This window comes from Xyrauchen texanus, chromosome 30 (assembly GCF_025860055.1).
Source record: "Xyrauchen texanus isolate HMW12.3.18 chromosome 30, RBS_HiC_50CHRs, whole genome shotgun sequence".
Taxonomy (NCBI): domain Eukaryota; kingdom Metazoa; phylum Chordata; class Actinopteri; order Cypriniformes; family Catostomidae; genus Xyrauchen; species Xyrauchen texanus.
Window position 1 is genome coordinate 37,664,749 of NC_068305.1, and position 15,226 is coordinate 37,679,974.

At 38.6% G+C, this 15,226-nt stretch overlaps 1 protein-coding gene across 10 annotated transcripts in view; it reads right to left on the reverse strand.

Moving 5' to 3' along the window:
- LOC127623813 (afadin-like) overlaps positions 1-15,024 on the reverse strand; it is a 167,743-nt gene extending 152,719 nt beyond the window's left edge. For all 10 annotated transcript variants that reach the window (XM_052098337.1, XM_052098338.1, XM_052098342.1 and 7 more), the window contains exon 1: positions 14,673-15,024. In XM_052098337.1, coding sequence (XP_051954297.1) covers positions 14,673-14,774 — 102 coding nt within the window. In that variant the 5' untranslated portion in view covers positions 14,775-15,024. The remainder of the gene's footprint in view (positions 1-14,672) is intronic.
- Positions 15,025-15,226: the final 202 nt, after the last annotated feature.

The window sequence follows — 15,226 nt, forward strand, 5'->3', positions numbered from 1 at the left end:
ACGTTACAAAAACACAATGTTTTCACAAGTGTTTTTCGAGCAACATGAAGACAAGCAAATTCAGAAAGCCAAATTGCAAACATTAAAAAAGTATAAAGTGGGAAACTTATGACTTAGGTCACAGAGAGTTGGTATCGAACCATCCTTGATCCTTAGCTTTAAAGCAAATCCAGCCTTGTGTTGACCATCGTTGATGAAGCAGTCCGAGTTAACACAAGCGGCTCTAGCGAGGAGATAAATATGGCAGACTGTGTGCTGCTCGCTCAGGTTTTAATGAGGACGGATCTAAGCTACTCGGGCGGATGTCTTCACCAGCTGTGGGTTGTACCTTTCCCCTTTTGACATCATAAGGGGCTGCAAACCTGAATGGCTCGTTCGGAGACACTGTTTTTATTGATGGGGGAAAGGAAAGAAACGAGGGTTGTCTACACACACACTGCAGACACATAATTATGTTAAAAAAATAAATAAAAAAAAGTTCCTTTTGCATAATTTGTCTCCTTTAACAATGGTTTTGACCGGATGGTTATTTTCTTTCAAAGATAAGTTTAAACTCTTGTTTTAGTTCAATAACTGACAGGTGAGAAGTTCGGGACATATACGAATGGATAAACGTTGTACTCCAAATTTTATATGCACATGTGCATTTTGAACTACCCTGAAAATAGCTTGAGTGATCTGATCACAAACTGCCTTGGACCCATTTACACCTGTATTTAGCGATGTCCACTTGTGATTGGAATGGCTGAAATAGATGTTAGTAACAGGTGTAAACAGGGTCTAAAGTGGGAATGTAATGCTTATAACACCCATCGGTGCAGCAAGAGCATGTGATTTTAGAATGGGAAGAGTAGGTTTCATAAACAGAAACAGATGAAGTAAAGACATCTGTGAAAGGGAGTGGCCACTTTCACGCCAAAGACATTCTCAGGGGCCAGAATTGCAATAAACATCAAAGTGGCTGTGTTATACTTGGAACCTCTCCCTGCAGATGTCATCTCCCATGCATGCATTGTCTGCTTGTTCCAATATTATTGCTCTCTGTGGGTAATAATAAAAAATAAACTGTCTTCTTTTCTACTGATGACTTATAATGGAATTACTATTAATTTTGCAGCTACATTATCCAGCATACTAGTTGAAGTTTTTCTTACTCAGCTATGCATTTATATATACTAAAAATGTGTGGTTAGAAGTTTGTGTTTCTTTACATATTAAAAAGCAACCCAATTAGTTTCACACTATAATGTAAAGATATTCTAAACTGATTATGCCAAAAACAACACTGGTACTGGAACAGGATCCGTATCGGCAGATACTGAGATTTCCGATATCAGTTTGGAAGAGAAAAAGTGGTGTATAAATAAAAGCTCTTTGTGGAGTTGAAGTAAATACGACAACACTTTCGTTTAAAAAATAAAAGCCCAGGAGAAGGTGAAGCAAAACGGAAAGAAATATATTACTTTTGTAAAATGCAAATCTAATCCAAGTAATTTAATCAGTGCACTCTACAATTTCAGGGTGTGTAGATCCATAAACATTAAACAGTCTCAAAAACAAAATGATCCGCACTCCTTTTTCTCTGTTTCTTTACATTTTATTTTATATCTCACAGAACAGGAGAACACCGACATTTCGGCCTCACAGTCTTCCTCAGTGTCTGTTTCTATGATGCAAATCTAATAATCAGAATAATAATAATAAATCAGGATTATATTATGATAATCAACTTGGCGTGCTCCACAGTAATAATTTAGTATTATGCAATGTTCAACTTAGGGCTGGGCGATATGGCCTAAAAATAAAATCTCCGATTTTATTTTTTTTAATTCGATTTACGATTTTTTCCCGATTTTCCCGTGCCTTGTGCAAAGGATTCGGCTACAGTTAGCTGTTTTTTAGCTAAGGTTTGATGGTCACTGCGGTTTTGTTCGTCTCGGAGAGACTGGCATGTTTCATATTCGGCTGGATGTCTCTGTTTCAGGTGTTGGAATAGGTTTGTGGTGCTGCTGCCTTTGACTGCGATGGGCTTTAGGCAAATGTTGCAGCGTGGGGTCTCTTGCTTTACGTCTGTCGCAGCAAACCCATACCAGTTCCAAACAACAGACGATTTTATTCCTTTCTTGGGAACAAACTTCCCACTCTCACCAGTAGCCATGTTGTCGCTTGCTGTATGCTGTTGCCGTTTCGTGTGTGCTATGATGTTGTTGCTTGCCATACTGCTATGTGAAACTAACGCTACGGATGCTCCGGGGAGCCAAAAATGCGCCATTACACAAAAACTCGATTTACTTATTTTTTAAATCGCCCGCAACAAAAAATTCGAATTAATTCATTGAATCGATTTTTCGCCCAGGCCTAGTTCAACTGGGTTTCAAAAATAAGTAAAAAATGTAATTGTTCTTTGTGAAGCGTGATCTGAACGTTGTATACTCAGATGAGTTGAAGACTACTCATAATCATTTTCTATATAAAGTGTTTTATTATGCATGGTGCAGGTCACCCCTTCAATGTGTTTCGCCATGTTGAAATTAGGGATCTTCCGATCCGATTACGGAAATCTCAGTATCGGCCGATACCAATCGCGATCCGATACCAGTGTTGTTTTTTGCATAATCAGTTTAGAATATCTTTACATTATTGTGTGGAACTAATTGGGAGTATGTAAAGAAACACAAACCTCTAACTACACATTATTTCAATATAAATGTATAGCATAGCTTATTAAAAAACACTTTATTATTAACCTGTATAATGGATAATGTAGCAGCAAAATTAACAGTAATTCCAGTCTTCAGTAGAAAATAAACCAGTGTTTTCATTTTGCCTTCAAATATGTTTCAACTTACATCTAGACTTTAAAAGATTCAGATCTCTTTTTTTGTTCAATTTAGTAGTAAGACATCAGTCCACTTTTCATTCACACAGTTATTTTTAAACAGTTTTAAATTGTAAACAAATACTAATGATGACAATAATAACCATAATAATAATAAATTGTTATTAATATTATTGACTTTTAACCCTCACAATTTTATTTTGACATTCTGAACTCTCCAGGAAGTCATGTATGTGTCTGTTTGTAGGCAAGTTCACAGTCGTTTAATTCACTTCTTATTCAAATTCTGTTAAAAAAACAAACAAAAAAAAAGCACCTCCAGTGCCATTATGAATGCATATTATAAAGGAACCTAACTATTGAGCATCTACATCAGAGATGTTGTTCGTGAGTAGCGCTCAAATATTAATACAAAGCTGTGAAGGCTAAACATAGCAGCGAGCATGTGTAAACAGAGCAGTGCCAATCACTAATGCACTGGCGCAGCGCATACTATATATTTACTTATTGAACACAGCCTTTTGTGATTCACAGAGCTATCACACGTCTTCAATTGGCTTTGAATATAATGCATGATTCATATTACCGTAATTTCCGGACTATAAGCCGCAACTTTTTCCCCACACCTTGAACCTCGCGGCTTATACAATGACGCGGCTAATATATGGATTTTTCCCGCTTTCAAATTTTGTAAAAAATTATTAAAAAAACATTCTGTGACGTGCTCAGTTTTTTGGCCGCGTGAAGCTTTCATTAGACCAATGAAATTGCCGAACGGGTTAAGGTCAAAACAACTTTTTTGTTTACTGTTTAGATTAAATCGAAGCGCTCAAACTTCCCATCATTCTGATTACGGTAGTCATTTTGTCACCCTCACCATGGCAAAGACATGGAGAAACGCATATGATGCTGCTTTCAAGTTGAAGGCGATTGATCTGGCTGCTGCACGGGAGCTTGGTCTTAATGAGTCGATGATAAGACGCTGGAAACAGCAGCGTGAGGAATTGACTCAGTGCAAAAAGACAACTAAATCTGAGGCTATACTCCGACACCGAAGGAGATGACTTCAGTGGTTTCAGTGCACAGGACGAGGAAGATAGTGACCAATGACTTGGTAGGCTACTGTTTACTGCAAATGTTTTATTACAAGCCGTGTGTGGCAGCGGGGCGTGGTCAAGCGCAAAAAGACAAGGGCGCTTACACCTGCGCTAAATTATGTCTAACACCGGTGTCTAATTTCAAGTGCCCTGCTTCACGTGTCCTTCTTGGGAAAACTGTCACACGGGCACCAGTGTGACAGTTTTCAGCAGGGCACTTGACGTTCCAGGTAAGGCTTTTAATGGCCACAGCAATGTTTACAATCAATTTTATAAAGTTTCTCAATTCTTCTATGCGCCAACACTAGACTGACGTGTGTCACTCTCTCAGCTCTGTGGCTGCTGCCTTTTTATGCCGCTCTCCCCATGCTCACTGAAATTAGACACCGGTGTTACACATAATTTAGCTCAGGTGTAAGCGCCTTTACCGCTTTTCTCTCCCGGACGGGCGCTTGACCACGCCCCCGCTGCCACACCGTGTTTCGTTAAAGCCTGAGTAAAGTTCATTTGTTTCAATGTACTGGTAGGCACCTGCGGCTTATAGACAGGTGCGGCTTATTTATGTTCAAAATAATATTTTATTTAAAAATCAGTGGGTTCGGCATATATTCAGGTGCGCTCAATAGTCCGGAAATTACGGTAACTACTTTAATGGTGTTTAATTTGGTGTTCTTTTATGCCATTTTTGGAGGTTGACAGTAACGAACATGACTAAAAAACAGTATCGGATTTGGATCGGGCTTGCCAGACCGTTACCCGATCCATCTAAAATCTTCAGTATCAGAGCCGATTCAGGTATCGGATCGGTGCATCCCTAATTGAAATCACATGACCCACGGTGTTTCACTATACGTCGAAGAAGAGAATCTTGCTCTCATTAGCTGCTACCTATGTAAATACGCTTGGCTATGCTTATTTAGCACACAGTTTTGTTGTTTGGTGATTTGAAGAGCGAAAAGAACACAATGGAATATACTTCGTCCTTTAGCAGCAGAGACAACAGGAGATTCAGTAGCTGTACTGCCAAAGCAGCAAAAAAGGTCTGAAGCAAAAAAACTACAGTAAATATTGGTTCGGCATGCACAAGGTGGAAAGATTTGATGACGAAGAAAACCCTGAGTAGTGATTTTTTAAACACTTTATATAATTTTTTTATTGTATGTGTATTCTATATTGTGTGTATTGTTTACTGTACATTGTATATTATTATTGTGTTGTGTAAATCTGCTGTTTATTGTAAATTGGTATTCGTCTCATCACTGTCATGACTGCTATGTTGCTCGGAACTGCACACAAGACTTTCACCCACTGCTGCACTTGTGCATATGGTCGTGTGACAAAGTAATTCGATTTTTTTGATTTTGCTACCGATGTTGCTTCTTTTTTGTTGGACAGGTAAGGAATTATTAATTGTTTAGACCACTGACTTTTTTATGCGCTTCTTTGTTAGCTGTCTGTACCTTTAAACAATAATTTACACCCAATTCACTGTACTGAAAAATTTTAATATCCAATGAAAGAAAAACAGGCCTTTATTAATGCATCAGCTATTGGTGATCACTCTGACCATCATTGATCCCAGAGACCATCATTTGTCGGCACAACCCAATGTGCATTTCTCTCTTTAAATTAAGAAAATGTTTAAACAGTCTCCTTGCTGGTTTTTCAGACACATTCAGAATCATTACCGCTTTTGCCAGTGTCTTGTGATTTTTTAAAGGATCATTATTACAGTTTAGTATTTCTCTGTAATGTAGAACAGTGTTAGCAATGTTACTTACAACATTCTTTCTCAGCCCTGGAACTCAAATCAATTTCTGTTGACCATTTTTCTTGATTCTGGCTGATAGAATACATGATTTAGAGGAAGATATCAGATGAGCGCTCAGATTTTCGTGAGGTTCGTGAAATACATCTGTTTAAATGAGATATCTGCATATTTGCAGATGGTATATAATAGAAGTTTTATTGATGTTTGCCTTTTATCATTAGAAAAGTTAAAAGTGACAGGGAACTGCTGAGGAGAGGCTGACAGAACATGTGTTTTAGAGGTAGATAAATGAGAGCTCCACAGGACGCTGGATCTCCTCAAGTTGTGGAGGTTGGTTTATTACATCTGTTTTAACGAGATATGTGCATATTTGCAGATGGTATAATATTAGTTTTATTGATATTTTCCTTTTTATCATTAGACAAGACAGTTAAAAGTTACAGGGAACTGCTGAGGAGTGAGAGGGAGAATGAAACAGATGAGCACTTTAACATTATGAGCTCAAATGTGTCTGCCGCAGCTCTGATATGAGGACCATTTAAATGTTTATTATTGTAGTAACATGATGACACGCAACAACAAACCAAACCGTGACTGGTCGTTTACATGTCTCCGTCACTTCACATGCAAGCAGACGATTCTTAGCACCCTCAGGAAACAAATCAGCCAAACGGGAACATTTATCAGCGATGCAGATCATTTAAAAATTCTGAATATCGGCCGATTTATCAGCCTCTGTGATATATCAGTCAATCACTATTAAACATCAGACATGTTCAAATTGCTTTCAATGTGGAACTTTATCAACTTTCCACTGAAATTCTAAATGCATTTAAGAGCTTAACAATTCAGGAAACAGAACATCCTCTCTGAGCCCTGTGGTTCTTCCACACTAGCCTGGACCATCAGTCATTATGCTTTTCCTGTGCTGTGATTTAGTAGAGCACTTTCAGACAACAAGTAGCTGACAGGACCGTCCCCGTTCTCTGTCCCATGAGAGCGGGAGGCCATTCTGCTATGGCTGAACTCTCATTCCAGTGTTATCTTAAGGCCAGCACACACACACTCACAGGATGGCTGTGCTTATCTCCTCTGTCCAACACAAACAGAGGGCTGACGCTGTGGTCATTTTCCTAAAATCCTCCCTGCAGTCGATCTCGGCCCCCATAATTCAACATTGATTATGAGCGCTGAGGTCCAAGCATGCAGAAAGGACTTTTTGCACATTTTCAGCACTGATTTTTGGGGAGTCAGAATTCTGCTGAATGGACTTAAAATATGGTGTTGTTTCTATAATACTTTCAAAACTCTAGGGCATTTTGTTTGCCGTATTTAACAACACACCCATATGCTGTTGAATGAGGTTGAAGGATTAGCTATCAACATTGCATAACAAAAGCTGTTTTCAGCACTAACATGAACAGAATGCATTAGAAGTACTATGATATTAGCTAGTACCATACAGCCCGATTGTACTCTGAGAGATCACCATTTTGAACGGGCTGAAGAAACAATGCAGTCAGTGCTCCGTACGTACCATGAACCTTTCAAAGAGCTTTTATGAAGTAAGAGGTACATTCTATATGGCGACATTCCTCAGTCTTATCAAATGCAAAGCTCTATTGTGCTGAACTACGGACAAAAACACTACACCCCACAATTTCCAAAAATATATACAACGACCACAAACACTGTTGTTTAGGGAGCATGAATGAACTAACATAAAGGAACTGAATGCACACCCCATTTCGAACAAGAAGGACATTAAGACCTAATGAGTTTGACCACACGGAACATAAATGTGGCCAGAGAGTCTCTGGATGAGCGTGGAACATTCTATAGAACAATGAAGATGAGGCCAACGTGCTCCTCACAAACACAGGGTTTCAGTCCTCAGAATTTCAGCCAGTTCAGTTTTCCTTAATTATATTAGAAAAAGGCTTTATTCCCATTCACCAACATTCATTTGTCTTTACAACTAATCCCTCCAACATATAACTTTAATTATATTTGGATTAAATCGTAATCAGTATAAATCTCCATGGAGATGCCAACAAAATGCAGAAATATTTCACTATGTGCCATCATGGTAACACCGTGGTTTTGGACATAAAGCACAGTAATACCTAGGGCTGGGTATTGATACAGATTTTCCGATTCAATTTGATTTAGATTTACAAGCTCTTGATTTGATTCAGATTTAAATTTGATTCAATATAGTTTCATATGGGTTTATTTCAGTTATAATATCCCTTTTGCTTACATATAAGCAAATGCATATCCAACCAATTCTGTGACTTATACAGGGGACCTTTAATCTAGGTTTAATTAGGAACGTATTTGTTTAAATTATATTTTATAAATTTTTCATAATTGGTCACATTTTGGCTTTAAAAAAATGAAGAAACAGATGTATTCCATCAAAAAATATTATATTTCATATATTATTTTTGTAACATTTGTATTGTTGAACTACAAAATTTGTCCGATTTACAAGTATTTTTATTGATTTATTGAGCACGTGCTAAAACAGGTACAGTCTCTTTAACAAAAAACAGCATTTTCTGTAAACAATGCCTTTAAATGAGCGCATGAAGTGGACTCGAATGGCATCTGTGCAATGCATGATTAAAATGAAAAGTTTTTTTGTAGTTATTTTTGATCAACAACTGACTGTGCAGAAGAGAAAGGGTATTAAAAGAAACTGCATTCAATGACAAATGGGTTTGTGTCTTGGACACACATTACGCTGAACAACTTTTTCTCTCAACATGCTGTGAAAGGATCTCGCTGCGGAATACTTCAAGACTAAACTACACAATTACTGGTGAGTGAAATGTAAACATTTACCAGCCATGTCTGCAAAATTTGTTTGCAAATAGGATTTAAGAATCGATATCATTCAAATGAAGATTGTGATGCATCGGAAAAACAATATTGTTACCCACCCCTAGTAACACCACAGTATTCTGAATATATTACCATCCATATAATTTTTTTTATAATTATTATTTATTTTTTTTTTAAATGTAACAAGCAATATGATTTTATTTACATTTTTATTGACAATTTTTGAAATACCCTTGATTGTCAGATAAAAACAATGGTATATGCATTCAAAGTCCCATGATATTACCATTTGATTCCATCATTGTCCCATAGAATCCTTTCAATGTGCAACACACCACAAAATACTTGGCAAAGCTTTGAGGAACATTTGTGCTTGAAAAACAAGCCTGTCTAAGGAATTACAGTATGAGAAGGTTGTGAGAGGTCACGTTTCTCAACATGAAGCATTCAAAGCAATACCATAAGTGATTTTATTTCCCATGATTTGAGAAAAACTTTGCGATGAAATCTTATATTGGCCATCCAAACTTACTCCAAGGATATCCAGTGAGACTATTACATAAAAATGAAGAAAACTGCTGTCTGTAGATGTGAATTCTGATGAAAAAGCATGTGGGAAAGAACAGTGAAGTCAGACTCCGTCAACAGCTCAGAAAAGTCGTCTGATCTTTTGAGGTCACCTGTGTGTGACACACACATGCACGACACAATGGGTGTTTGTTAGAGTGAGTGATGGCCAATCGGGTCAGCCCTGGAGCGGCCAGTGACAGACCACCGGGGCCTCCCAGGAGATTAATAGAGACTGACAGGCCAAGGCCAGGGATGGGATCAGACCTCCCCTTCACAGCACATCCTTAGAGTCTAACGATGCTCATTCAGCACCGTGACAATAAGGCACTTGTGTGCATGGACCACAGAACCATCTCATAAAAACAACAGGATCAATGTAGCAAAGGTGAATGTAAGAAATCAAGGTGCCATGATCTTAAATAAAGTGGATAGACAACCGTATTGTACTGAACTCTTTAGCAACACACAATATACAAACCTTCTCTGACTTTTTACCAGTTCTAGTCCATTTTATATCTAGAAAATTTGTGACTATACAATAGGGTGTGAATCTCATGAAAATCTGCCCAGGTCATATTTCACACATTTGTTTTATTTGGCATACAGAAAATGACACCCCCCACCATTTTCACTCCTGTAACACAAACATTTGTATTAAAATGTCACACATTACTGTAAGACACCCTGTCCAAACACAATGATCTTTATTAAAATTAGCATAAATCAAATTCAGTACAAAAAATACACACATGATGAATAAATAGTTTTACTGGTTAAAATTTTAGCATTAAAGTTGTAAGAATTCGATTTTTTTTTAAGTACATTTAGGCTTCAATGTGCTTAATTGTCATGAAAATACTTATGCCCATAAAAATGCAAGAACTCAAAGGTCTTCAAAATAGGCTTAATGCAAAATATAATTTCTTGTTTTTTGTTTTTTATTTTGGGGTGAATCATGACTCATGTTTTCGACCAATCCAAACTTCTTGAAAAATAATCAAGTCATTTAACATGCATTTAATGTGCTTCTTCAATAAGATTCTGGAACTAAAATACATTTTTCACAACGAATTAAGTAATCAAAGAAATAATGGACATATTAAAGGAATGTTCTGGGTTGAATACAAGTTCAGCTCAAAGGACTTCTTGTAGCAATGTTTACCACAGATAACATTTTCGACTCTTCCCTCATTTATTAAAAAAAACCATGGTTACAATGCCTTACTGTCTGTTACTGTGATTTTTGCTTCTTTTTAAAAAAAAATTATAGACGAGCTGAAAATATGTTTTGCGGTAATTAATATTATGTCATAAATGCTGTCCATTGAGCTTTTATTGAACCTGGAAAACTCCTTAAATCAATTATCATAATTGTTAGTTGTAGCCCTACTTCGTCAAGTTGGCCTGATATTCTAATTCTCTGTTGACAACTTCTCTTGCTGCAATTGCACAATAGAGCCGATTAACTGTTTTCAGCCTGCAGCTGGGAAATGAAACGCTCTCCAAGCTCTCCTGCAGACAGGAGGGTGAAGCACATGCGTTAACAAGTGGAATGCAGTCAATACGAGGAGAAAAAGCCTGAGAGTGGAATACAATCATCCCGAGGAACCCCACCCTCTGCGCCATGTGAGGAAGCTTGTTATGATTCAACACACAGCCTTTGCTCAGGAGCTCAGTCAATGGCTGCAGATTCAAAGAAAAATGCCAGCCACTGAGTAACAAAAGATTAATCAAAACCTAAACAACTGTGTCATAGCACGTATGGTAGATTCTGCCTGAGTTTGGTGTGGCTTTTAGTGCATGTCTCCTGCTAGTGCATTCCTAGAAGTTGACAAAAGTGAGTGATCTAGTACACATGTAAACTTTTGTCCAATATAGAATGAGAACATTGCCTCCCTCTAAATCATAAATACCAATTGCAAGTGACAAATCATGGTTTGATGGTGTATTTGGTTGTGCTAACCAATTTCCTTTTTTAACAATCAACTGGTTGCAAGGGAATCAGCTGGAATTTCAGCAATTTGAAAGCATCTATCGCTTTTGTCCATGTGACAAGCCCTCAAAGGAGGGTTTGCGAGTCTGCGAAAACGTATTGGCCTATATGCCGGGATATTTAAATGAGGCTGTTGGCCATTTACAGAAAATGTGTTTTAATAGGAAATACATAAAAGAGGATAACAAAACTGCTTGTCAAATCATTCCATGGCATCATTAAGCTCTTGATCACTTCTTTATATTGATGAGTTTGTATTTTGTCAAGACAAAAAAAAAAAAAAAGATGAAAAAAGGACAGATACTAATCCCACCCCTCTCTTAGCCCTTTTCCACAGACATGGTTCGGGTTCCTGTCCCGGTGCGAATTCTCTGCAGCAAGTAATTCTTCGCAATATATCAACAATAAAAACCCACAACATTATCAGACATCAAAAGCGTTCAAGTAACACGATGAAATGAGTGCTCTACTTGCAATATGGTATTAACGAAGATCCTAAATGAACTAGAGAGACTGTAAAGGGGAAAAAATTACTCTACGAGAATGAAGATACAGCACGAAATGATGCACCCCAGCCTTCAATCGGACAACTGACCAAATCATAAACAAATTGAAAAGCACTTAAGGGAGAACAGGGACAGTAAGAAGGACACAACCCAAAGCAACAGTGGAGGGAGCAATGAACTCAGCAACGGGATCAGAGTTTGGACTCTGACACCGACCATTACACTTTCCTTACATTGTTGTCATCTTATTTTGTGCATTGTTTTGTTCTGTAAGGGGATTTCTGACCAGCTACTCACTAAGATTGGAAGATCGCAGCTATCTGTTAAGTAAAACTGTGATTTTCAATCAATAATATTAAATGCTATGTCAAAAATCTGCTACACTAATGTTAAAGGAATGCTTCACCCAAAAATAAAAATGTGCTTATAATTTACTCACCCCAAGTATAGAAAGACTTTCTTTCTTCATCAAACAGAATTTAAGATTTTTAGGATTTCATTTCAGGCCTCCTCCAAAAAATGCAAGTAAATGTACTCCATTTTTGACGGCCCAAAATGCATATTTTAGGGTGCATCAAAATCCACACGACTACAGTCAACAATAAATATCTTATGGACCCAAACGATTAATTATTTTTAGAAACAAAACAATACTTATATACTTAACTACAAATGTCCATTTCTGCATATCGCAGCAGCGTTTTGTGGTCTGTTCTGCATAACGCAGCGGCTCATTGTTGCTTATTCAAACTTATTCTTTCAAACTCTCAAACCATTCGGCACGTTTCGCGGCAAACCACCAGCCTGCTCAGTTCTCCAGATGGACATTCCACCCCTGATTGGCCCAAAAGTGCATCACCTCCAAGGAAAATGCCCGGAATGCCAGATTACCAGTCCAGCCCTGCATGCATCCCTTTGATCCTCTCAAATATGCTCCCCCTTACTTTCTAATGATCAACAGAGGGAAATGTGTGATTGTTGTACTTTGAATATGTTTAAATGGATAAAAACAGATTGAGACAATACCTAATATATAGCTAAAGCTCAAATGACTCTAATTAGTGTGCAATAACGGTGTTGTTCAATACAAAAAAGGTAAAAACACCACTGATGATAGCACATCTAAACCAAACCCTTTTACAATCACAGAAAACCAAGCTGATAATAAATTATGCATGAAATTAATCAGTAAGCTAGTTAAACACTTGCTTATTTAGGGTATTTAATGTTTAACAAGGCCTATTAATGTTCACTCTGGATCAACACATGCTATGAATGAACTACATTACAGGGACGGGGTTAGAAGGGTGGCATCTTCCACCCTAAAAATGAGCTTTGCCACACCACTTGACACCCCAAGTTGGACCCGCTCACGTCCTGGAGATGGTACGCAAAGGCTTAGACCTTCAGTGTTGCATATGATCCATAATAACTGTCAAGCCCCCCAATGCCCCAAACCCCCCTTGCCCACAGCTTTGACGTCTGGCAGGAGACAGCGTTCCTCCCCCGCCAACACCCGGGGTCCCTGGACACCAGTATGAAAACCCCTGTATTAATACATAGGATTGAGGTACAACCTGTCCAAATCCATGCAATTTTCCTTCATGTTTAAGCCCTAGAAATGCAGAAAGCACACATTTTAGCCTTAAAATATGCATATAATTAATATATGCATGTTATGCAGAGCTAAAATCCTTTAAAATTAGGTGTTATTAATATAGAATGTGCCAGTGAATCAAATCCGACAGAGATAGACTGTCAAAATCGGTTGGAGGACAAGATAATTACGTCATCATCTACTCCTGCTGATATAGGAGTTTGTGGTCTAAAAGGATGTGTGTGGAGAATTTCTGTTATGCATTGTTCACTTCTTTCTAATCACCCTCCAGACCAAAACAAACCTAAACTGGGCCTTTTAAGTCACATCAGCAGGTGCCCAATGGGAGCTTAAGATCACTTATGCATGAATTATTAAGAGCCTAAAGGATATTCTTAGAGTCTATGGGGCTTTCCAGTAAATCAGCAGGGAAGACCCCCGACATGATGCTTCACCCACAACCCCCCTTCAATCATGCATTCAACGCATTGTGCGCATAAAAGCACTAATTCCCTGACAAACTGGCCAATGGCAATGCAAGGACCGTGCAAATACAGTTGCCAAAGTCTTGTATGCTGCAGCTGGAAACCAATACTTATTAAAAACGCCACTAATCGCGTGATGGTTTAACTAGTTGCATCTTAAACCTGCTGAATAATATTCAAGCAAAAATCATCATGCATGCTCATGCACCAGTCTGGTGTAGCCATGCATGAGATACAATAACCGCTTGCGTTATACATTTCTAAAAGCATACACTGTGCAACTAAAAGCACAACATTTAATGCAACGTGCATCCAAACGCGATCTCTAAATCGGTGCATTTAAGGTTTCATCACTTGTAGCCAATGTATAGATTGTGGCCGTTATGGTGACCACACAGCATACATTACCTAGTACTGCTTTGCCCTCTGCAACCAGATATCCTGACCAAGCACTGCATATACAGTGAATTATATTAACATGTCACCTATATGTCTCACGCATTCTACAGCAGATTTTATCTGATTTAACACCCCTGAATGCATGTCTCTCTGCTACAAACTGCATGCACCGATTTTATCCCGGTAATCACCGGGTCATTCACGGGAGGAGATCTTAACCTGCCGAAGAGGCCAATACAATGTTGAATAGCAACAGGGTCTCGGATAAACGTACCTATTTATTATTGAATGCACAGTATTCAGCTCTAACATACAGGCATAACATGACATTTGTTGACACAAAATAAGATAAAGTCAAAGAAAAATTCATTTCTTGTATCACTAGTTCCCCTAGCATTTTAAGACACAAAATAGATCATCTGTGCCAAACAACGAGCACGTCAAGACCATCAGCTCGAGTTATTTTACAATAATAATCTCGATTGCTGGGGAAATAGATTTCTCTCGCACACCGACTGGCAGGAGCGCGTGCGGCCTGCGCTCGTTCGTGGCTCCGCGGACTCACCTCCGTCGGTTGGCTGATCTCGAACAGGTCGAGCCGGTTGGCGTTCCAGTGGTTGATGATGTCGGCGAGTTTCCGCCGCTCCTCCTCCCGGCTCCCCGACATCCTCAAATCCCGACTAATTCGAGTCAAGTCGGAGAAAACACAAAAATCCCCCTTTTGGTTGGTGCTTCGGTTTTATCCACTCAAACGGGCATCTTATTTTACGACGTAAAATAAAAGTAAATACGTTACACCAAAAATGTGATATTTTAAAAGCGGTTTCTGTGGTGAGTATCGCTCTCTCCCGCAGTCGCCGGTGTTTCCACCTCAACTCTCGTGTTCTCCGCTTCTACTGATTCCGCGTTCCCTGCTATCATTTGGCTTTTCATGTTCCGTGCGCGCTCCCTGTGGCAAAGCGTTGGGACTGACTGGCTGCTGGAGCGGTGCGCACGCCCGAGAATCCACACGGGGAACGCGCGTAGCAGGAACAAATACAGATGAAGTCAGCCGTGCCAAGCACTTACTGTATTTCTGTCCCCCTCTAAATGCTTTGTTTTGAACATTGAATTATTTCA